At 35.5% G+C, this 24,304-nt stretch overlaps 4 protein-coding genes across 6 annotated transcripts; 2 read left to right on the forward strand and 2 right to left on the reverse strand.

The window, feature by feature from the left end:
* The first annotated feature begins 5,762 nt into the window (after positions 1–5,762).
* Positions 5,763–6,728, forward strand: LOC143611643 (F-box protein At2g27310-like). Its single transcript, XM_077085820.1, has one exon. The coding sequence runs from the start codon at positions 5,817–5,819 to the stop codon at positions 6,726–6,728; it is 912 nt and encodes a 303-aa protein (XP_076941935.1). The 5' UTR covers positions 5,763–5,816.
* Positions 6,729–12,690: 5,962 nt separating this feature from the next.
* On the reverse strand, positions 12,691–16,565 carry LOC143611651 (uncharacterized). Of its 3 annotated transcripts, none has more exons than XM_077085827.1 (8): positions 16,181–16,548; positions 15,587–15,732; positions 14,481–15,510; positions 14,326–14,387; positions 14,169–14,208; positions 14,003–14,093; positions 13,870–13,932; positions 12,691–13,433 (listed from the first exon to the last, which is right to left on the reverse strand). In XM_077085827.1, the coding sequence occupies exons 4-8, from the start codon at positions 14,333–14,335 to the stop codon at positions 12,843–12,845; spliced, it is 795 nt and encodes a 264-aa protein (XP_076941942.1). In that variant the 5' UTR covers positions 14,336–14,387; positions 14,481–15,510; positions 15,587–15,732; positions 16,181–16,548; the 3' UTR covers positions 12,691–12,842. The 3 variants fall into 3 exon arrangements, 2 of the variants coding, with proteins under 2 accessions (XP_076941942.1, XP_076941943.1); XM_077085828.1 differs by having other exon boundaries at positions 14,169–14,205; positions 16,181–16,544; XR_013149803.1 differs by lacking the exons at positions 12,691–13,433; positions 13,870–13,932; positions 14,003–14,093; positions 14,169–14,208 and having other exon boundaries at positions 14,331–14,387; positions 16,181–16,565.
* A 1,459-nt stretch (positions 16,566–18,024) lies between these two features.
* Positions 18,025–21,428, forward strand: LOC143611648 (meiotic recombination protein DMC1 homolog). Its single transcript, XM_077085823.1, has 15 exons — positions 18,025–18,051; positions 18,154–18,230; positions 19,471–19,562; positions 19,629–19,700; positions 19,800–19,838; positions 19,932–19,989; positions 20,069–20,114; positions 20,197–20,242; positions 20,333–20,394; positions 20,469–20,535; positions 20,607–20,699; positions 20,771–20,839; positions 20,915–20,993; positions 21,094–21,260; positions 21,384–21,428. Exons 1-15 carry the CDS (start codon positions 18,038–18,040, stop codon positions 21,426–21,428), a joined length of 1,026 nt encoding a protein of 341 aa, XP_076941938.1. The 5' UTR covers positions 18,025–18,037.
* A 443-nt stretch (positions 21,429–21,871) lies between these two features.
* LOC143611646 (stem-specific protein TSJT1-like) lies at positions 21,872–24,080 on the reverse strand. Its single transcript, XM_077085822.1, has 4 exons — positions 23,740–24,080; positions 22,856–23,096; positions 22,648–22,768; positions 21,872–22,133 (listed from the first exon to the last, which is right to left on the reverse strand). Exons 1-4 carry the CDS (start codon positions 23,940–23,942, stop codon positions 21,946–21,948), a joined length of 753 nt encoding a protein of 250 aa, XP_076941937.1. The 5' UTR covers positions 23,943–24,080; the 3' UTR covers positions 21,872–21,945.
* Between the last annotated feature and the right edge of the window lie 224 nt (positions 24,081–24,304).

Below are 24,304 nucleotides of genomic sequence, written 5' to 3' on the forward strand. Positions count from 1 at the left end.
AAGGAACCAATGAGTTTTGTCCGTGTCACTAACCGGATGACCGATGGCGGACAACTGATCACAAACGGCTTTAAACTTCCTACCGAATTCAGCCACGGTGGAAGAGCCTTTGGTTAACAGCAGGAGATTGTCCCGTAGGAGATGCATCCGTTCGAGAGAGGTGTTATTGTAGGCTACTTCTAGAGCAGTCCAGATCTGACGGGCTGTTGTGAGACCAAGGATCTCGGCAACCGCCTCCTCGGTGAGGGATGAATTGAGAATGAGAATGGCTTGTTGGTCCGAAAAAGACCAAGCAGGATAAGAAGGATTGGGTTGTTCGTTGGAGTTGACGGTGATGGTTTTTGGCTGTTGTGGAATGGATCCATCAACATGACCACCACCCACAGTCCACCACCACCACCACCCACCATCACGTTCCACCACCACCACCCACCGTCCGCCACCACCACGTCAACCACTCACCACCACCACCACCGTTAACCACCCACCACCACCACCGTCCATCACCACCACCACCCCCGTCGGCCACAACCACCATCTACTACCACCACCACCGTCCTCACCACCACCACCCGCCACCACCACCCACCGTCCGCCGCCACCACCATCTACCACCACCACCCCCGCCGCCACCACCACCACCAGCCACAACCATCCACCACCACCATAGTCCACCACCCACCACCACCATTCATCACCACCACCACCCATTGTCGGCCACCATCGCCGTCCACCACCCACTGTTCACCGCCTACCACAATCGTCTACCACCACCCACTTTCATAGTTCGTAAACCACTACCAATTATTTTATCAGTCTACAAACGTTAAATGGCTTTTATCTATTGTAATATATATGATAGGTAACTAATTTTCAGGTTATGCAGACGATTTCCAATTTATAAAACAAACAATATTATATTTTCAGATTGCGGACCTTCAGACCACATCTTCAGTTGCAGACATTAAATCAGATGAAATCAGATTGCAGACAATTTTTGTCTTCAAAAACAAACATCACCTAATTGAGTTCATTGTCACTGTTGGTCTCAAATTTTAAAAAAATAGCTCATAGTGGTCCCTCGTTAAAAAAGACGTTAACTTTTTTTTTTATTTTTTTTATTTCAAACTGATTATGGCTTTTGATCACAATGATGATACAAATTGATTAATGAAAAACTTAGCTTAAAACGATGATATAAACAACTTAATTTTTGTTAATTTTTTAAATTTGGGATTACCAGTGACGATAAAATCAGTTGAAATTATTATCGGCTAATAGTCTGTAGCTGGAATTGTTAAAATCCAATAAACTGGTGGCCGAGTGCTACAGTTCTTTTATAGATTATTTTCAGGTATTTAGATACCATAACGAACCTAAACTATGCCGATCGAATCCGTGTTGACTCATGCGCTAACGCTCAGGTTTTACCAACCGTTTAGCTATGGCAAAATGAACCTAATCGTTTTAATTGTATAACAAGTTATACAAATGTCACTACTATTCTGACGTTTACTGACTTAATTTTTTTTGCGTAACAAACATTTTATGCATTTCTGTTCTAGGTTTCTATATGATATACTTTTCCGAATCTTTGATGAAGTTATAAGTTGTATACGTGCGGATACTAACTTTTTTATGTTTAATTAGTGTTGTTATCATAACAAATCGACATTGATTTTGTGTCAGTGTCATATGAAACCTAAACGATACAAATCAAATTCGGATAGTTGCAAATAAAAAATAAAATAAGTTTAGAATTTTGTTCTTTTATGTGTGTAGTTTTTTAATTTCTTTTTTATATAGTTTTTTCGCATCATATCCTTGACTAGCTAGTTGACTTGCACTTTATATAATACTTTATGGTAATATTTAAATTTAAATTTTATAATGACCTCGGGTCAAGTTATTTTATAAAAGGGTAAAAAATGAAAATGATTTATAACCAAATAAATAACCCTTAAAAAATTTAAAAAAATAATAATAAAAAAATCATAACTCAAAATTCAATACAAAAATTAAAACATAAAAATGTTTTCATCGTCTTCCTCGTTCTTCAAAAATAAAACATCATCTAGGGAAAAAAAACATTTTGTCTTTTTGTTTATCGTTGTGTTTAGTGTTTATTTTTTTCATTGATTGTGTCTTTTTCCTTGACATTGTGTTATATTACTCAACATTGTGTGATATTTTGTTCGATATTGTGTTATACTTTGCCATATATTGTGTCTTTTTTTTATGATTGTGTTTTTTTCGTCATTGTTTCTCTTGTCTCGGCGTTTTGTTTTTTCAGTGTTTTTTTAACGGGAATGACGAGGGAAACATTTTTAGTTTTTTTAATTTTTTTTGTTTTTTATTTATATTTTGAGTTACGATTTTTTATTAATTTTTTTCGAGGTTTTTTGTGTGGTCACTAATGACAAATCATTTTCACACTTTTTATTTTTATCTCCATATTTTAACATTTCGCCTTAAACAAAGGTTTTGTGTTTAGAGGTGGACAATAAAACCGGTTCCTGGAACCGGTTCGGTGGAACCGAACCGGAACCGAACCGGTTCCTACCCGTTTTTCGTAGGAACCGGTTCGGTTCCGTTTCAACCCGACGATCCGGAACCGGTTTGACATGTTTGGAGGTGGACCGGGTAGGAACCGGAACCGAACCGGAACCGGTTCTGGAACCGGTTCGACCGGAACCGGTTCGGAACCGGTTATAGCCGTTGGAGTGGTTCTAGCCGTTGGGAAACGGTTTTATGGCCGTTTTTTGACCGTTGGGGTCAAAAATGGCCGTTTTTTGGCTCCCCAAACACCCCACTACTAGTATAAATAGGTATTTGGTGTAATGGGTTCATCACAACACTCAAAACGCAAACCCGAACGCAAAAAAATACAAAAAACGCTATTACGACGTTCTGAGTTCTCTAATCTCTTGTTTTCTCTTCTTCTATATTCATATTTGTTGTTATGGCTGCCTCACAATCATCGGTTGGTCAAGGTTCCACCGCCGGACCAAGTTTCGTTCGTATTGTATCTCATAATCGTAATCAAGAGATTTGGTGCAATTGGGATTTGGTTGAATTGAGTGACCATTCATTGAAGGCTCGGTGCAAGTTTTGTGGGATTTATTTAAACCCACTTTCGAATTCAAATTTGAAGAAACACATCGAAAGACCGTATTGCAGGGCGTTGAAACAGAACGTCGAGTCGCAACAAACGCAAATGGATAGTGAAGGCGGAATATTTACATACCAAATTGATCGAGTTCAAGATCGTATGGCGAAGTTTGTGATTCAAGAAGCTTTGCCGTTTAGCCACTTCGACAACCCTCGCTTAACCGCCATGATTCGAGATACGCTTCAACCACAATACACTCACGTAAGTCGTCATACTCTTAAACGTTATTGTTTAAAATTGTGGAAGAAGGCCAAAGAGGTACTAATTGCATATTTTGAAAATATAAATACGGGAATAAACTTAACTACTGATGTTTGGTCGGCTCCACATGGTCTACCCGAATCTTATCTTTGTGTCACCGCTCATTGGGTAGAACCGTCATCGTGGGAAATGATGAAACGCACCATTGCTTTCGAACTCTTTGAGTATCCACATACGGGAGATAATTTGTTTGAAATTTTAGATTATGTTATAAAAACTTATAAACTAGAAAATAAAATATTTTCAATTGCATTTGATAACGCGTCGAATAATACATCGGCGGTTGATAAATTAAAATTAAAATATACGCCGATTTGCAATGGTGTATTTTTTCACTCAAGGTGTGTTGCACATATCATTAATTTAATCGTGCAAGACGGACTTGCTTCGGATGAGGTTACATCGGTTATAAACGATTTTAGAGTAATGCTACATGAAATTTTTAAGAAAAGTAAAAAAAGACAAATGGATTATAGAAAATTTTGTAAAGATACGGGAAGAAAAGCTTTGGGAGCTAATTGGGATGTACCTCATCGATGGAATTCCACTTGCATAATGTTTCAAAGTGCTTTGAAACAAAGAGACACTTTACAAATGTTTCATTCTAGTCTTGCCGAGAATGATTTGGCAATCCCCTTTTCAAATGAGAAATGGGAAATTATCAATGACTTATCGACTTTTCTTGAAGTTTTTAAAACATCAACTACGAAACTATCGGGAATGTATTATCCGACAAGTCCCTTGGTTCTTTCGGAGTTATTTTTAATCGTTAACAATCTTAAAGAATTTGAAAATAAAAGTCCAATGTTTTCAAACATCATATTACCAATGAAGTTTAAATTAAAAAAATACTTTCTTGAATTGCCACCGATTTTTACTTGCGCCGCCGCTTTAAACCCAATGTTAAATGTTACGGGGGTTGAATGTGTGATAGACGAAATATTTTCAGCCTTAGATATGCATGAAGTTGACCCAAACTTTTCAACAGAGGCACAAAATGATTTTAACTTGAATTTTAAATTTATGTATGACTTTTATATAAATAAATATGGGTCAAACATACACATGCCTACGCCGGGGGGGTCTTCATCAAGTTCAAGTGCTCCTAGAGTACGAGACCCCATGATTAGCCTTATGAACACCGTTCGCAACGTAACGGCTAAAAAACAAAGGGGTAACACCCCTTCAAGCGAACTAGGAAGGTATAGTGCATATGATTTCTCTACCGGTTTATCCGAAGAGGAATATGGCACTTTTGATGTTTTGGCTTGGTGGAAGGTAAAGGAAACCGAGTTTCCGATTCTTGCCACCATGGCCCGTGATTTACTAACCGCCCAAGCTTCTACGGTAGCTTCGGAATCTGCTTTTTCTCTTAGTGGCAGGGTAATATCGGTGAGAAGAACAAGACTGAATTCGGAGTCGGTGGAGATGTGCATTTGCTTGAAGGATCACTTGGACTCAATCGATCGTGTTCAACACGTAACCACTCTGGAAGACGAAACACCACTTGATGTTCGAGTGCACGACGAACAAGAAGGCGTTTCTACAAGTAATTCTGATGAATAAGTCGTCACTCAATAATTACGACGAACAAGAAGGCTTTTCTAGAAATAATATGTCACAACTTTATATTTATAAGTTTAATGTTTTGTTAGTTTGTTTTTGAATATTTTAAAACATGTAACATTTTTTTTTTGAACTCCTTAAAGTAAATAAAATGAATTTTATGTTAATTGTTTTTTTTATTTAACATGTTATACAAATACGAGCAGCGGAAACGAAAAACGAAAAAAAAAATTATTTTTTACACTGTAACCGGTTGGAACCGGTTACAGTGTAAGAACCGGTTTAGGAACCTGTCAGAACCGGTTCCACCGGTTCCGGGTCCGAGGGTTGGGGAACCGGTTCGGTTCCCTAACCGGTTCGAACATGGAACCGGTTTAAACAGTGATGTTGACTAATGGAACCGGTTCTGAACCGGTTCCGGTTCCTTTGACCAACCCGATTTGATCACCTATATTTGTGTTGGTAACGTTGACATGATCTATATTTTAGAGTAATTATTTGTATTTCCTAAACATGTTAATTTTACATTTTAGTAGAATACTTATAAAATCACAATAGGATTTTATCGATTACAATTATTTTCGGTGTTACCAAATTTGCTTTTTAATTTTAAAAAGGAAAAGATAATAAAGTAAAAAAAAACATGCCACGTTAGAAAATAATTCATTCATCTAGTTACAAACAAATTAATATTAGTTCGGCTGAAATAAAGCACGTACATCATGTGTTCAAATATAAGCCTCTCATGCTCATTATAAATCCCTAGCAATTTCAAGTCTCCCACAAACTTTATAAACTATTAATAATTCTGTTTAGTATGAGTGTGGCAAGTACCACTCTAACCGATATCCACCCGGACATCATTCAAACCAACATCCTAACACGACTCGATGGTCCATCACTCTCCAACACAGCCACTGCATCATCCTATCTAAACACCCTTTGTTCCGATCACACCTTATGGTCTCCTATTGCTAGATCCACTTGGCCCTCAATCACTCACCCACACGTTGATCATATCATATCCACCTTCCCCGCGGGCTACCGCTCCTTTTTCGACTACTCATTTCCTTCTCTAACTACCAACGACTCATGTCCTTCACACTATCCATCAGAACTTGTCTCCGCCGTAGATATACACTACCAAAATGCCGTAGTTTACTCAGCAGTAAAATTATTTAAGTGTACTTGTTCAGATTCTGTTTCTGTTAACTTAAATGAATCTGAACAGGTACATGGAATTCCACGATCCATTGACGTGACAGTCAATGAGATCGTGGGTGCTGACAACGCAACACTTTCACATCTAAAAGAATCCATGAAATTAAGCTGGATCATAATAGACCCGGTCCAAAAACGGGTGTGTAACTTATCTAGTGTTAGACCGGTTATCGCAAGAGGGGACTGGCAGACGAACGAGACTCATCTCCGATTCGTGAAAGTGTTGCCCGGGTGTAACCCAAATGAGATGGTGCAATGTAGGATATGTTTGACATTGGGTGTGGGTGAAAGAGGGGTGGGGTTGAATGTGAAGGAGGTGATACTAAAAGTAAGAGATTTGGATTCATGTTGTTTGAATGGTATAGAGTTTTTGAGGGTTATAGAAGGAGCTACTATGGAAGAAAATAATGTTTTGAAGAAAGTGGTGGATGATGATGAGAGATTGAAGAGTTACATGGTGTTTAAGAAAATGAAAAGAGAAAGAAAAGAGTGGGTAAAAAAGAAATAAGGAGGTTGCCATTGACTTTGGTTTTGTTGTCATTTTATTGTGTTTTTATCTTATAGTAATATTCTTATAGTAATATTTTATAGTAATATTCTTTTGAGTTATGTGTTGTATTATCATCCCATGTTTGGTTTGGATGATATGACAATTGTGGACTTTGAAGTTAGAAACATCATGATTGTTTGCTAATTCATTTTAGTAGTAGTGGGAATTTTTTTTTAGAAGTTGGCATTTTATAGAAAACCATGGTGTTTCTAGGTAGCAATTGAAAAAATAATCATATCTAGGTTGTACGCTATCTCATGATTGTTTTCCAGGTAGAGAGTTAATTCCACTAATAACCACCCTAGAAAGGTTGATCTTAATGAGGCTCTAAGGCTGAATGTAATGGTGGCGCTAAAAAATGCCTCCATCTTCTCTATCATTGGTCAAAAAATTGCAGCCCTCATATGGGCGCTATCATCGTAGAGATGACGACCATTTTTTGTTTCAAAACGCCTCAAAGCACTATAGGGGCCGGTGTGCCCGGGCGTTTTAGGGGATTTTTTAGTGCGTATAGTGCCTACTACGCTTGGTCTTGAACACCATCTATCAAAAGATGGGAATATGACAACAACAAACAAGTACAAGACTTTTAGGGATATTCTAAAATTAAGGAATTCTGAAATTACTCAACTTGCTAGACTTACTTTGGTTAGTTCAAAGAGAAATCAAGAAGACAACATTTTTTTAGCTCAAACAATTAAGAACATTTCATGGAGAAACAACAAGCAACAACAAAACCCATTAATGCTCATTGTGTTGCTAATTGAGAGTATGATCCAAGAATAGAATACCAGATTATGAGAAAAGCTCAAGGAAAATCTAAGCTATAATGGATATGTCACTTGATGAGTTTAAGGGAGTTTAGATGCAACTGATTGCTTATCCGTTGCAACTGAAGCTACAAAAGATGCAACTAACCATATTAACTTATAAGTTGCAAGTGAAGTCATAAGACCTGCAACTGAGCATATTAGCTGATCAGTTGCCGTTGAACATAAAGATGTGCAACTGATCATTTGCTCGTGAGGGTCATTTCCCACTGCCCGTCATTGTCCGTTGTGTTAGAGAATGTTAAATATCACTTACGTGGTGTGACGTTAGCTAGATATGAGGTAAACAATATATTCTTCTGTCTTTTTTATTACGAAGAGCTTGAGTGTGTAAGTGGGTGTATGAATATTCGCAGTGAAGTGAGTGAGATCATAGCTTGAGTGGTAGCTATTACGATAGTCTCTTCTAATAAATCAATCACTAATGGCGTATTGTGTGTTGATATTAATTGTTTCGTAGTGTCCTATTTGATTCAATAACAACTGTTAATTATGTTGCCAATTAATTTTCTCCTTGTCAAATCATCCTAATCAAGGCAACATGATCCTTACAAGCGAAGTTTTGATCACAGTGTCTATGACAACTTTACTTACATTCTTTAAAGGGAAAATTCTCAAAATGAGAGAGAAAAAAGAAAATCCTAATTATATTCACATTCCTAAACTAACCCATCAAATATTCACATTACTAAGGAGATGCTTTGGTAAAATAAACGACAAGATTTTTAAACCAAATCAAACTTTGACAAGTGGAAAACATCTGACAAAACCGACGAGATTTTTAAAAATCTCGTGGTTTCCGACCGTATTTTTAACTTAAATCACTTTTAAAAAACAGTCTATCAAAACGGTTTTTTAATGTTTGTTGTCTAGTCGGTTCATATTTTATTTATCTAACTTCATCTTCTTCATCTTCATCTTCAATGAATTTTGAGGAGAATTAAGAGAAATAAGGTCCAGCTATCACCGTTGTCTTCTGAGTGTTTGAGGTCTTCGTAGTTGGAATCCAAGTCGTCGGAGTGGATGTTGACGGCCGGAACCGATTGGGTGGAGTAAGCAGGAGGATCAGATCTGAGAAGTTGGAGCCATGGTTTGAAGAACACTGAACACCAACTTTGATGGTGTTGAATCTTTGAAGAAAGATTGTGAACTGGTGTTTAAGGAATAATAATTTGTATAATAAAAACAAGAAGATATAGATGGATCTAGAATAATAATAATAATAATAATAATAATAATAATAATAATAATAAATTAAAGGTTATGGTGGAGATAAAAAATATAGAGGCTCCAAGAAAGAGAACCGTCGAGAGAAGGAAGAAAGATAAAACCTGTATATATATGAAGACCTTGTTGTTCATCATATTGATATTGAATCTGTTCAACACAAAAGGAGATAGCTGGACCTTATTTCTCTTAATTCTTCTCAAATTCAATTAAAGATGAAGATAAAGTTAGAAAAAAATAAAAAATATAAACTAACCAGACAACAAACATTAAAAAACCGTCTTGATATACTGTTTTTTTAAAAGTGATTTAAGTTAAAATTACGGTCGGAAACCACGAGTTTTTTAAAAATCTCGCCGGTTTTGTCAGATGCTTTTCACTTATCAAATTTGATTGGTTTAAAAACCTCGTCGTTTATTTTACCAAAGCGTCTCCTCAGTACATATTTGATGGGTTAGTTTGGAAATATGGACGTAATTATGATCTTTTTCTCTCTCTCTTCTTTTGAGTTATTTTGAGAATTTTCCCTTCTTTAAATACCAATTTACACACCTATAGTTTATCTTAATTCGCCACTAACAAGTGAGAAACTCCCCTCTTGTTATTAAAACTAAAAAAATCTTGATATCTAGCAAATATAAAAATGAAAAAGAGAAAAAAAAAATGTACATTACAATTATTTGAGTTTTGTTAGGAATCCAAATAAAGAGGGTGATTTAATTTTGGGAAAGTTCGCAAAATAAGCGTTTATGAATACGTTTTTCAGGTTTTAGGTGTCATTTTCAACAAATTCTCAAAATAGGTATTATAAACTAGTCGTGACGAATAGTTTATGATTACCCACGAGTAGTTTGTATGATCAATTAAAACTTGCCGCGTGTCTATAAACTAACCGTAACGACCAGTTTAACTAATCATCTACTCGTAAAGATTAAATAAGTTTAAAGCCTCGTAATCAACGCGCACGAGTAAATAAGAAATCATTTAGTCGTGACGAGTAGATTCTATAACTTTACGAGTCACGAGTAGTTTATCAAACAAATCGCGACGATGCGTTTGATTACCAAATGTACCGAACCGGTTAGTTTACCTGGTAAGCATTACGCATACGAGTAGTTTATATGTAGTTAACTCGTCTTGACTAGTTTACTTTGTTTGCATTCCCCATACGGGTAGTTTATTAGGAATTAACTTGTTCTGATAAGTTTACATGATTTACATTACCCATACGAGTAGTTTATAGGTAGTTAACTCGTCATGTCTTGTTTACCTTATTTACATTCCAATACGAGTAGTTAATTAGTAACTAACTCGTCTTGGCTAGTAATTAATTCCAACTGATAAGTTTACCTTAATTATTCATATTCATTTGATGACAAAGGTATATTCAAGTCCGGAACAAACCCCACCAATTTCCCCGTTTCATTTTCGTTTGTACGTAACTCATTCGACATCAAACTTTGTTTTGCAATGTCTCCATTGTCATCCTCAACAACGTAGATATAAACGACTTCATTTGGTCTTCATTTAGCACGTTTTAGAAAAAGCGTCATGCCATAGTTGTCGTATATATCCACCAGATATTAGTAATTACAGAACTTATAAGATAATCGTTTAACATGACTTATTTTAAAAACGACTAGTAACAAAATCTATAAACTCATAATAACCAAACCTCAAAGATAAAGATACAACTTGCCGCCCACAATCAAACGGAACATACTCAGTGGCTCATTTTGTTTCTTCCCACTTTACGTCATAACAAACTATAATATTATCAATTTTCTCCTCCATTGATGTGCGAGTTCAAAACAACAAGAACATGACGTTTATATGAACCCAACAACTTCAAAACAACTTTGTAACGACTAGTTTAGACTATAAAGTAATGAGACAACTAGATTGTTACTTTAAACTAACCAAGACGAGTTAGTTACTAATTAACTACGCGTATTGGAAAGTAAATAAGGTAAACGGGACACGACGAGTTAACTACCTATAAACTACTCGTAAGGGTAATGTAAATCAGGTAAACCTATCAGAACGAGTTAATTACTAATAAAATACTCGTATGGGGAATGTAAATTAGTCAAGACGAGCTAACTAGATATAAACTACTCGTATGTGTAATGTTTACCAGGTAAACTAACCGGTTCGGTACATTTGGTAATCAAACGCATCGTCGCGGTTAGTTTGATAAACTACTCGTGACTCGTAAAGTTATAGAATCTACTCGTCACGACTAAATGATTTCTTATTTACTCGTGGGCGTTGATTACGAGGCTTTAAACTTATTTAATCTTTACGAGTAGATGATTAGTGAAACTGGTCGTTACGGTTAGTTTATAGACACGTGGCAAGTTTTAATTGGTTACACAAACTACTCGTGGGTAATCATAAACTATTCGTTACGACTAGCTTATAATACATATTTTGAGAATTTGTTGAAAATGACACCTAAAACCTGAAAAACGTATTTATAAACGTTTATTTTGGAAATTTACCCTTTAATTTTCTGTCAGGGTACTTTTAACCAAAACTGGAAAGAGATATCATTGCGTAAACAGGTTGTACAAATGAATGCTTCTGTCAAAATATTATTGTTGTACTGTAGGAATAGATGGCATATTGCTGATGTAATAACTTCTAGAAATAATGCACAAAAGCTTTAAATTAAACCAAAAACGAGTTGATAATTTTAATTAGATTGGTATTGGGTAGTGTCTTGTGTAATTAATTAATTATTAACATATACAATTGTGTACAATGTAAAAGGCATAAGTCTCTTCCAAATTCGAGTATTTTTTGTACATGAGCCATGTATTAGATAATTCTAGAATTTTGTGAAGTCAAAGTATTTTTAATGTAAAAACTAAGTACTAAGCATTTGTGAGGGATGTCACAGTGGACTGTTGATCGACCATCATATATAATCAAAATATAACAAACAAAGCGGCCGAAGTCACAATCGTTTCATGCTTCAAGTGTGTAAAGATGTTTAAAGATCAAGAATCATTAATAGATCATCAATACCATTCACGGTTAGTCTCACAGACCGATCTTGGATCAGCCTTATCATATCTTCGGACAAAGTTTTAGAAAATGACAAATCAACTTCATTGACATATCGTATGCCAAAACATGATTAGAAAACATTAGTTTTTGGACATTTAAACAAGTTATTCTCACGCTTTTTCATTAGTCTTTTGTATAGTAAAAAGTTCATGTTGCAAATATTTAACCCTAGTGACTTTAAGCTCAATACCTGCAATTTATATCAAGAGACAGTAAAAGAGCAAGACAATAGAGATTTTTCTGTAATATTCTTATTAAACACACATGTTTATTTAGGGAAGTGTTTTTCTATATAAGATTCTTACTCAACACCTATTTAGATTTAACTATTTAAGAGAGACAACCGCTATCAAAATAACGAAGAACGCGTAATGACGAACACTACTAACTTATTGAGATGTTAAAATGGTGATCCCTACCAACTTACGAGACGTTGAAACATATAGTAAAATGGCAGTCACTTCCTTAATAGTAAAAAGTTACCATGTTCTATGGGTCGATTTTTAACTTAGTTATAGGGTGTTTGGGATTGCTTATTTTCATCAACTTATAACTTATAAACTTTTTGAAAAATAATAAGGTGTTTGAGATTGCTTATAGTGTGAGAGAAAAAGTTTCATAAGTTACACTTTTGTAACTTATTAACTTAATGAAAAGTTATAAGGAGGCAAAATAAAGAAACCTAAACACCCCCTTAATAGTTAATACTTTATACTTGGAATTTCAAGTATCACAAAGGTTTAACAAGAAACATTTTATATACAATAAAAGATTAGGAAATCAGATAAATACCAAAAACCTTCATATATTACAAGCAAAATTCAAACATCAATACATACTAACCTAACAATCATAAGTCCATACCATCAAGGCTACCATAAACCAAATATATAATCCTAACCAAAATATCCTTAACACATCTTCATTGCATTTTACAACCTTAATCTATGATTTCTCCTTCTTCCTCCTCAGCCTTTACAACAGAGCATGTCGCGGCTTTAGATATCACATCAACATCTGTTTCCTTTACAACAGAACATGTTGTCTCTTTGGAAGCCACATCAACATTTGCATCCTTTACAACAGAAGATGTCGTCTCTTGGGATACCGCATCAACCTTTGTTTCTCTCAAGATTACAGGCGGGAATCTCAAAGATTCCTCGGTGAAAAACGAGTTAGCCGTCATGAACCTTAAAACCTGCAAAAGATGAGTTTTCTCTCTCTTAATGTCGGGTGTCAAAAGCTTCTCTAAAAGTGACGGTTCACGCTTCTTTGGCATGGTTTCATGATTCCCCTTGAAGGAATGTTGGTCTCTTGACCTTGACTTTTTGGCGAACCGGTCAACATCTTGAAAATGTGCTCCTCTTTTGTTATGAAACTTCCCCCTTTTGTGGTGTTGTTGTCTTTCGTGTTTTCTATCTCGAGGGTTTTGTTTCTTGGGACTAGATTCCGAAAGAAAATTATAAGACCCTGAAATGTCAGCAACTTCACATCCCAACTCGGCTTGTTTTGCTAATATTTCCTCTAATTGCTGCAAAACAAAACAATACGTGCATTAGTTTTATTGAATTCATCAAGTTTGGAGCTCAGAGTGTTCGTCGGTTCGGGTTTCCATTTAATCGTTTTTTTATTATTTTTGGTCAAACCGAAAACAAACTGAATTCCAAAGGGTCAAACCAAATTTAATTCACTTTTCGGCTTTATATTGGTTTTTAACAGAATATTAAACACTCCTTTCATGGATTTGCTATGTAAAAGTGGTAAGATGAACTAGTTGGGTAACGGGTCAAACAAGCTCATGTTTAATGAGTCGAGTCCGGTCATAATAAGTCAATTCAAATTGGTTGACTTTTAAAAAGAAAAAAAAGTTTCTACAAATAGAGAATATGTTAACTATGATCAACAAAACAATTATAATAACAAGGATTTTGCAATAACTGTTAAGCACTCAATAATAAAACGCGTACCTGACGACGTAACACAGCCTCTTGGTTGGTGACATCAGATAACGTATGTTCTTTCTTAAGCCTCTGCATGATAAAAGGTGAAATGTCAAAACAGACAAACAACATAGATCCAATCAAACATTCAAAATCTAACCTCAGATACGGTCCCACTTGTCGGGTAGTTCTTCTTACGAGCTTCACGCCACTCCTTTATTTCATGCTCCGTGTAAGTCAGAGCGGGCACTCTTCAATACAATAAATCAAAAGTTAACAATTGTGGTAAATATATTATTAAAAAAACTGGTCAGGAAAGAAATTACTTCTTTTCAAAATCGACTTCCAAATTGCTGTCACCATCTGCTATCAATCATAAAAAAAATGTTAGTGAAATATTTTACTTATCATTTAAATCACTTATGATATTAAAGTTGTTATTTATGTAGATCAACTGTATCATGCATAATATAATCGGTTCACCTTTACTCATATTTCCTTTGTAGTTTCCAAACTTCTGTTTCACATGTTTATTGAACTTAAATCTGCACACACTCAAACACTATGTCAATTAGCAAATAAACTAATAAACAAATCATGAAAAATTAATATTATAAATCTTATTACATATAACATACCCCCTGTGTGACTGATCATATGTTTTATGTCCCGTGAAGTTCTTCTGTTGAGATTCATTCCATCCGCCGTTAACATTAGTAGGCCCGTTTTTATTATTATTATCCTGTTATAAGTTTTATAAATATTAAAGCTAATGTATTGCTATACAAGTTATAATTTCCATAAACTTTTGTACATACCAAAAAACAGTAAACATAAACATACCTCAACATTTGTGTTATTTGTTTGACCCGTATTGACCATCATTGGCGAACTAAATCCCGGTGGACCTTGACTATCATTTTGCATAGACGTGTTCACATTAGCCATACCAAAGATCTGATTTGTAAAAAAGTTCGGATTTTGTGGGCCCATGCCTTGAGGAATCTGGTTCTGGATCATGGGAATATTCTGTGGTTGCTGTGTTTGAACTGACCCGTTAGCACCGGGTAGAAACGGCCCCATTTGCATCTGTGGGCCCACGCCTTGAGGAATCTGGTTCTGGATCATGGGAATATTCTGCGGTTGTTGTGTTTGAACTGACCCGTTAGCACCGGGTAGAAACGGGCCCCCTTGCATCTGTGGGCCTATATTCTGCGGCCCATGAGCACCATTTTGCATAGGCCCATTACCATTAGGCATTCCAAACTGCTGATTCATAACAAATCCAGGGTTTTGAGGGTTCATAACATTCATCATCGGGTTTGGAATCACGGGAAAATTACCGGGAAAACATTGGGCGTAATTAGCATTTTGTAAGTGAAGAAGGTGACTGATGTTTTGGATTGAGTTCTGCACAAGGGCCTGCTGCTGACCTTGCAAACCGACATTTGGACGGTATGCAATAAAATTCTGACCCGGTGGTTGTTGAGAAGCGTTAAATTGGTTTACAGGAAACGGAATAAAATTCTGTTGCGGGTTGAACCCACCGACACAATTCGGGAATTGATTCGGGAAATTCATGAAACCAAGTGCAGCTACAATAGGCATATTGTTGGGGAATACCAGGCCCACATTACCATTAAACATTTGCTGATTGACCGGGTTTACCTGTTCATCATAATACATCAAATCAGCTCGATACAAAACGTTTAAAAAGAATAAAAGTCAAAAGGGAAACGCGCACCTGTTGAACCGCAGAAGCCAACGGTGGATTTTGATTGGAGTTTTGATGAGGATTCATGATCAGCTATATTGCAACGACAATTTCAAAAAGATCTATATTATTGTTCTTCAACGGGTCATTCGGGGATGAAAATCGGTGTCACGGGTCTGTCAAGAAAACAGCAAGCGAGTCAAAAGTAGTGGGACTTGATGCTAAAAACCTTCTGAGAAGTCAAGTTTGGTACTGATTTGATAATAATATGTTTTATCGTTTAGACGACTCCTCGGAAAAGATAACTGACAATAACATTAGATTCTGCCTAAAATAATAAACGAATTGCAAATCATAAGGTATAGTTTAAGTTATCTAAAATATTAAGTGAACCAATTTATGAGGTTAATTTCCGAATTTGAAGCTTCAAACTCTGATGCCTAGTTACAAATATCAACACACTTAAAAACATGCAGAAAATGGTAACATTTGAACTTGTATACTCTATATATATATGCTTAAAGTAAAGGGTAATATTAAAGTTACTGGATGCATAGTTTGGCATGTTGCATGATCATCTTAAAGCTAAGGCATCTATAAAAAATCCGAACATTAAATAATTACCAGCACCGGCAGATATTAGAACAATTTTGACCTTAAGAGTCAAAACCCCTTAGAAATAGGAACGGATATTTCTTCAATCGTTTAACAAGATTCCTTCCTTGACACAACAAGAAGTAAAGAAGAAGAAGTGGTGGTGGGCGTGTTGCTGAGAAAGGCGGTGAGACGGTAAAGAGAAGCCGACAGGTGGCGGTGAAGCAGGGGCGTACGGTAGTAGGTCTTCTGCTGCTGCTGCTGCTGCTTCTTCTTGAGTGAGTCCTTGGTTTTGGTTCATGTTGGGCTTTTTTTTTCAAGAATATACACATGTTTGGTTGGACTTTCATGGGCTTGGACAAGGGTTTAGAGAGGGTTTATGTTTATGTTTATAAACCATCAAAATTTGATTCTAGTAAGGTAAATGATGTTACTAACAAGTAACAAGGATTCAATAATGGTCTAGTTATATGATCGCGTGGTTCTGCTGGTGACACGATGATACTCCAGTGGTCCGTGAGTGATCCTAATTTTCCGTTCAAAAAAAAAATAATGGTCTAGTTATATGATGTGTATCCTTTGAAAATGAAGGTGGTAGGTTGTAAATGCAAGATATGAAGAATTTAGATGGAAATATATTTGTTGTCCAAAAACTAAAGCAAGGATTCGATGGTAACAAAATCCAATACTATTACGGATTCAACGTTAATAGTCCCAAATATATTTCTATTAAGTTTATTTAAATGCTACGTACAAAAACATTTAAACGGTTATTATTACGTCAAATGTAGTAAACGGTTATAATCCACATAAGGAAACTTGTACCTTTGCATATTCAATTTGGAATACTCTAGGTCGCAAACCACGCACTACCAGTCATTATATTTGAGATAGTGTTGGAGGTGCACTTGTCGAAGCCTATGTGTTGGAATGATGAGGTTTATAATGTTGAAACATAATATGTCCAGAGCACAATCTCGAATGAAAATTGTAGCTAATAAAACCAGGCGTGGTCTTCAATTTCAAATACACGATTGGGTATGAATCGTATCGTCAAAGCTTTGTTTGACTACAACACCATCATAAACTAGGACATCAGTATTATATTTTTCCTTTAAAGGTACTTGCCGAAATTATTTTGGTTACATATACACTTACCAACAACAGCCAAAATTCACCAAAATTTTTATATATCCATGTTACGTATCTGTATCGTACACCGAATCAAGAAGTTACTCATGTAAACTAAATAGACATTACTATACTAATACTTTGTAACTGTCTACAACCTCAAAATGTATTAGATACATCAACGTAGAAGTGTACAAAACCAGTTTTAAACCCAAACCGAACTGATTTGGTCAACAGCTAGTCAAAACTAGTTTTACTAAACCGGCTTAGAAGCAAGATAGGCCAGCCTGGTCCAGGCCGGTTCGGTTCAGTTTAGAACTGACTTTAACCGGTTTTCCACAAACCGGTTCGGTTTTAAAACTGGTTTGGTTGTTCAAAAGGGGAATCGGTACAAAACCAACGGTTTGGGTCGGTTCATGAACCGGTTTGGGTGAAACCGGTTTCCTTATCAAACCGGTCATTTGCCATGAACCGGTCCAAAACCGGATTTTTTGTACATCTCTACATCAACTGAATGGGATATTGACATGGTCCAGCCCAACACTCTATTGAGAGTTTTAGAAAAAGCACCAGTGACCCGACCCATTGACCCACCCAAGACATTTGAAAAAATTGAGTGGTCCCAGCCACGTCACCAATGAGGAATTAGCACGATGAGTGCATGAATAAACAAGGAGTGTGAGTGAGAGAAGTTGGTTATTAATATTGCTACTCTTCTCTTCTCTCTCACCCCACATTTTGCCTCTCAATTCCAAAATGCAATCGTTCAAGTGAGTCTTTTAATCCTCTAAATCGATATACAAATGATTAAATCTGGAATTAACACGTTAATGCATCGTAACTGTATTACTTCGTTTTATGTTATGTTGCAGATCCGAAGAACACTTGCAGCTCGTCGAACGTGATGATATCGACGAAGATGAAGATCTATTCGAAGCAATTGATAAGCGTAACTACACACCTACATATTATCTCAATTTCTCTTCGTTTTACGAGATTTAACGCTATAGTTCTGAACGTAATTCATATTATTACTGTTCGTTACCTGAAGTAATGCGCTAACCTGATTACGACGTTAATTGCGCTATTAGGAAATCGAAATCGTTGTAAACATGTTATAAATTACGAATCGAGCTTGTAGTACTTCAGTTTGACTAGAATTACTGACCTAGATGATTTGATTCATTGATGATGATTAGGATCTAGATTTAGGCCGTTGAATGTGAATTAGCATTCTGTTTATGTATTATTGCTGTTTGATACATGAAGTAACGGATTATCCTAAATTCCTAATTACGATGCTAATTGCTCTATTGAAATATCGAAATCATTATAAATACGTTCAAATTTACGGAATCGAGCTTGTAGTACTTCGATTTGCTGGCTCAGTTTTACTAGAATCAGTGACGTAGATGATTAGATTCATTGATGATTGATTAGGATCTAGAATTAGGCCGTTGAATGTTCGGTGCGTAGTGTGAATTAGTTTTCTGTTTATGTATTATTGCTGTTTGATACCTGAAGTAACGCGTTATCCTAATTACGATGTTAATTGCTCTATTGAAATCGTTATAATTATGTTCAAGTTTACGGAGTCGAGCTTGCAGGACTTCAGTTTGCTTGTCTCGGTTTTACTAAAATCGGTGACGTGGATGATTTGATTCATTGATGATTAGGATCTAGAATTAGTACGTTGTATGTTCGGTGCCTAGTGTGAATTAGTATTCTGTTTATGTATTATTGCTCTATGTTGAAGTATCGAAATCGTTATAATTATGTTCAAATTTACAGAATTGAGCTTGTAGGACTTCAGTTTGCTCATCTCAGTTTAACTAAAGTCGGTGACCTAGATGATCCGTATCATCGATGATTAGGATCTAGAATTAGGCCGTCGAATGTTCGGTGGGTAGTGTGAATTAGTATTCTGTTTATGGATTACTGCTGTTTGATACCTGAAGTAACGTGTTATCCTAATTATGATGTCAATTTCTCTATTGAAATATCGAAATCGTTCTAATTATGTTTAAATGGAATCGAGCTTGTAGGACTTGAGTTTGCTCATCTTAGTTTAATTAAATTCGGTCACCTAGATGATTAGATTCATTGATGATTAGGATCTAGATTTAGGTCGATGAATGTTCGGTGTGGCCTGTGGTGTGAGAATTGGTATTCTGTTTGTGTTAATTCAGTTACTTCTCATGGAATAAATGCTGGAGATGTGAAGAAGCTGCAAGATGCAGGGATTTACACATGTAATGGCCTGATGATGCACACGAAGAAGGTGATTTGATACTTGATGTTTTTGGATTGTTTGGTGACATCTGGCTAAAGTTATTATATAATGCAGAACTTGACTGGCATAAAAGGTTTATCTGAGGCTAAAGTTGAAAAGATTTGTGAAGCTGCTGAGAAAATAGTGGTTAGTACTAGTAGTCTGTTGATTAATTAACAATTATAGTTTTTAAAATATTATTCTATTGCATATAAGTGTTTTATTTTGCTTTATTTTCTGACTCAGAACTTTGGCTATATTACTGGAAGTGATGCTTTGCTCAGAGTAAGATGCTTATTAGTTTAACTACCAGTTGCATATTGCTTCAAATGATTTGTATTAACTTAACTACAAATCTGATTTTAACTGGTTAAACAGAGAAAGGCTGTTGTCCGGATCACTACTGGAAGTCAAGCACTTGATGAACTTCTAGGAGGTTAAAACTTGAATTCTAATGTGTTTTATGTCTTAACTAAGTTGGATTTCTTTAACTGATTGTTTGTGAAATTGGTTAGGTGGCATTGAAACTCTGCAGATTACAGAAGCTTTTGGCGAGTTTAGGTGACAATAAACATGTTATATCCTGGATTATATGTTAATTTTTTAATCTATATTTTATAATCTCATTAATGTTACTAAACAGGTCTGGAAAGACACAGCTAGCTCACACTCTCTGTGTTACAACACAGGTACCAATTCTTATATTCAAGCTAGTTATGTTGTGATCACAGCGGTTGGTGTGACTTCATTGTTAACTAATGTTGGCTTAATCCCTGCAGCTTCCTACTAGCATGAAAGGAGGAAATGGGAAGGTTGCTTATATAGATACAGAAGGAACCTTGTATCCTTAACAGTTTGTTTTAACCAGTGTTAATTTTCCATCTGTTGTTATTCCTTAATTAAACATGTTTACAGCCGACCTGATCGTATTGTACCAATTGCTGAAAGGTTTGGCATGGATGCTGGAGCTGTGCTCGATAATGTAATGAATCTTATTCTTTATAATAAATATATTATATTGCATGTTTGTATGTTAACCAATCGCATCATTAGATAATATATGCACGCGCGTACACATACGAGCACCAATACAATCTCCTCCTTGGGTTAGCTGCAAAGATGTCTGAAGAACCTTTTAGACTACTGGTGTGTGTTTAAATTTAATCCCATTATTTTATGATTTATCAGTTTAATTAAATTATTTGTGTATTTCCCAGATTGTTGATTCTGTCATTGCTTTGTTCCGTGTGGACTTCACTGGACGAGGAGAACTTGCTGATCGCCAGGTATTTATGATTTTTTTTTTAATTTTGTTACATTCATGTTCAAAAGTGACATCATTCATACATCATCATTTACAGCAAAAGCTGGCTCAAATGCTCTCTCGTTTGACCAAGATTGCTGAAGAATTCAATGTAGCGGTGTATATGACAAATCAAGGTTCTACTTAATTCACTAATACACATGGAAACTGAAAACATTATGTAACATTTAAGTATTTAATTGTGAAGATCTTAAATGGTGAAATTGTTTATTGCAGTGATAGCTGATCCAGGTGGTGGAGTTTTTATATCAGATCCAAAGAAACCAGCAGGCGGTCACGTTCTTGCTCACGCAGCCACTGTGAGATTAATGTTTAGAAAGGGTAAAGGTGAACAGCGTGTCTGCAAGGTTTTTGATGCCCCAAATCTACCAGAATCTGAAGCTATATCCTTATAGTTACGTTACTAATTCTAAATTTTTGTGATTTATTTTACAATCATATCATTTGTTTAAAAGATGGTTAAAGAAACTTTGGCAAAAAGTGTTTGTGTTCTTGACAAAGAACACATATTTCAGATAACACCAGGAGGAATTGCAGATGCGAAAGACTGAAGTTGCTGCATTGGTACATGCTTAGTCCTTAAACATGTTTATGCTGTTTATATTTCATTTCCAGTTGCCTACATATTACTGTCTTAGTTGTGAAGGTTTATTTCTCATGATAAAACGTGTTGATATCTACTGGTTTCTAACGTGTTAAATGAGTTAACGATACAAGACTCTTTCTTTGAACCAGAATCCACTTTAAATTTAACCCAGTTACACACTGTTGCTATTGTCTTTGAAGCATCAAATGTTATTATCTCTATGCAGTAGTTTTATAAGTCTATTACTAGCATCTCAAGGTCCGAATAATTAGTTAGTTAGCTAACAGTTATGGATTACGAGAGTAAAACCGTGTGACATAATTTGCGAAAGTTGGTTTATTACCTGGTGTTAACTATGCTAACACCAACAGCATATCATTCTTTTAGCACACCTTACAAAGAAAATAAACAAACACAAAGTTCATCTCCCTTTATCTATCACCATAATAATAAGGAAAAAAAAGTTAAAACACGACTCGTTCTCAGTAATGTTGGGACCAGTTAGCAGCACTCCCGACTCTTGGCATTCCAGACTCTTTCTTTGAACCAGAATCCACTTTAAAATTTGCACCACACATCTCTCCTGAACTGTCCACTCTAGGCACCGCCTTCAGTTCATTCAACGGATGCTCAAAGCTCCTTAGCCCACCAGATGATGTGAAAAAGCATCCTGTATTATTATTGTTGTTATCATCACTATTGGTGTTATAATGATTTAACCTCACACTTCATGTCATATATTGACCACTCATTGTCAAACAATGAAGCATGTGGCAATTTGAACAGTTTATGTACCAACGGGTCAATGTAACTATGTAAGTTGCGTAAGTTCCTAATATGCAAAGTGGGTTGAGCGGGTTAAAAGTCATTTGAACAATGTAGTGTGATCCAAATATTTTAGCCCAAATGTATAATAAAAAAAAAGATTTAGACCCAAATTCATTATTATGTAGCATTTTTTAAACCAAAACCGAACCCAAACCAAAAACCGAAAAACAGAAACAGAATGGTTTCCAAAAACCGAGTTTTCGGTTTTTAGTTAGGTGTGCCCAAAACTGACCCACTATCCATTGACCAAACTACTACTGCCAGTTACCAAATTTACACCCAAAAAAGTCAACTTATAAACCGATCGAGTTGTGTTGACCAGACCGAATAAAATTTTAATAATAGAAAAGTCAAACCTTTTGGAAAGGGTGCAAAGGATTTCCCATATCCCTTCTTAACAGTGTCCACATCATCAGAGAGCACCAAATGCCCCTCTGAATCAGCCCCCCAAAAGAAAGGCACACTTCCATCAGCATCCTGTGTTGCAAGAATAAGTAAATTATAAGCTAAAATTTATATTATTTAAACAAAGTAAAAATAACTAATGTTAAATTAATTACTTACAGCGGTTATGAAAGTGGACTTTGTAGTGCTGTCATAGAGAATAAAAGCAAATTTTCCTTGTAGGTCTCTCATGACTTGATCTGCAGGGTAAGGACCACGGTCCCTTAAAGTTCTGTAAGCCTCGATGACAATTGTCACCTCATTTGCAGTCTTGTTTAAACCGTATTGTTGTTTTAACGGTGCCACATTTTCTACGTGACCTTGGAATAAGCAGAATATGTCGTCCACAACAGCAAATAATCTACCAAAAAGTTATACATTAGTCAAACAAACGCTTATTCACACGGTTATAACTTCTACTTCTATTCAAATTCATAAAAAACGAGCCGAAATAACCAAACCCAAACAAAAACAGATAGCTTAGTATTCTGTTTTTTTGTAAAAACTGATCTTTCAGTTCGGTTTTGAATGTAACTAAAACTGTAAAAACAAATCGAAATTATGGATTTTAGGTTTTAATTAAGAATTTTAAGTAATTTGTAAGAATTTTGTATTGTTTTACCCAAATATTTTGACCCAAAAGTAGACAATTTTATAGACGAGTTGGTAACCAATAAAAAAGATTATTGGGTCTGAGTTGAACAACAAATATTTATTTGTCCATTTGTTAGATAATAATATTAGATACTTAGCTTTAGATATGATTAAACAATAAATACTACCTATTTATAGATCATGATCAAAACTAGTACCAAATCACAAAAAAATAGTGGTTTTATTTTAGCAATCCCATTTTCAAATCTTAAATCAAAGTAAAACAAGATCAGATTCGAATCATATTCCCAAAAAAGAACCTAATTCATACCAATCCACAGCTTAAAAAAACTAATCTTTAAAATAATAATAATAAAACAATATTCCCAACCAGATCTACAAAACATTACCTAGGTAACAAAGGATTTTGCTTATCAACAGAGTAGGAGATAAGATCAGACTGTCCGAGATTAATGGTAACAGCAGACGGATGGATAGAAGAAAAGTGTCGAGCTAGACCAGCATCTTTGAGAGCATTGACTAATGGGTCTTGTTGTGGGGTTTGAAGACCCTCAGGGATCTTGGCTACGGTGTTGTCAAACACTGCCAACATGTTTGTTTTGTTGTTTGATTGGTTTTGTTTTGGACTTTGGTTTGTTGATTGATGAATGAGAGAGATGAAGAAACTCGGATGATATGGTCAAATGGGGTGGTGGTATTGGACTATTTAAGGTGTGTGGGATTGGTTTGGATTTTGGATAATCAATGATTTACACGTATTACTGACGCGATAGAATCAATTCATATTTTATTGCTAAAATACAAAATAATCCTACTATATATTAAAACAATTGAGTTTGCTGCCACTTGCCCCTTGCCTATTGTACGATTTCATATCCTTCCAAAAATATCCTTTACTTCTCTATTTTTCTTATAATTTAAATAAATTAAAAAGAAATTATATTCCTAATACTT

The sequence above is a fragment of the Bidens hawaiensis genome, unplaced genomic scaffold, assembly GCF_021521415.1.
Source record: "Bidens hawaiensis isolate Kalapana, Puna unplaced genomic scaffold, B.hawaiensis_p1.1 tig00031818_1, whole genome shotgun sequence".
In the NCBI taxonomy this organism is placed as follows: domain Eukaryota; kingdom Viridiplantae; phylum Streptophyta; class Magnoliopsida; order Asterales; family Asteraceae; genus Bidens; species Bidens hawaiensis.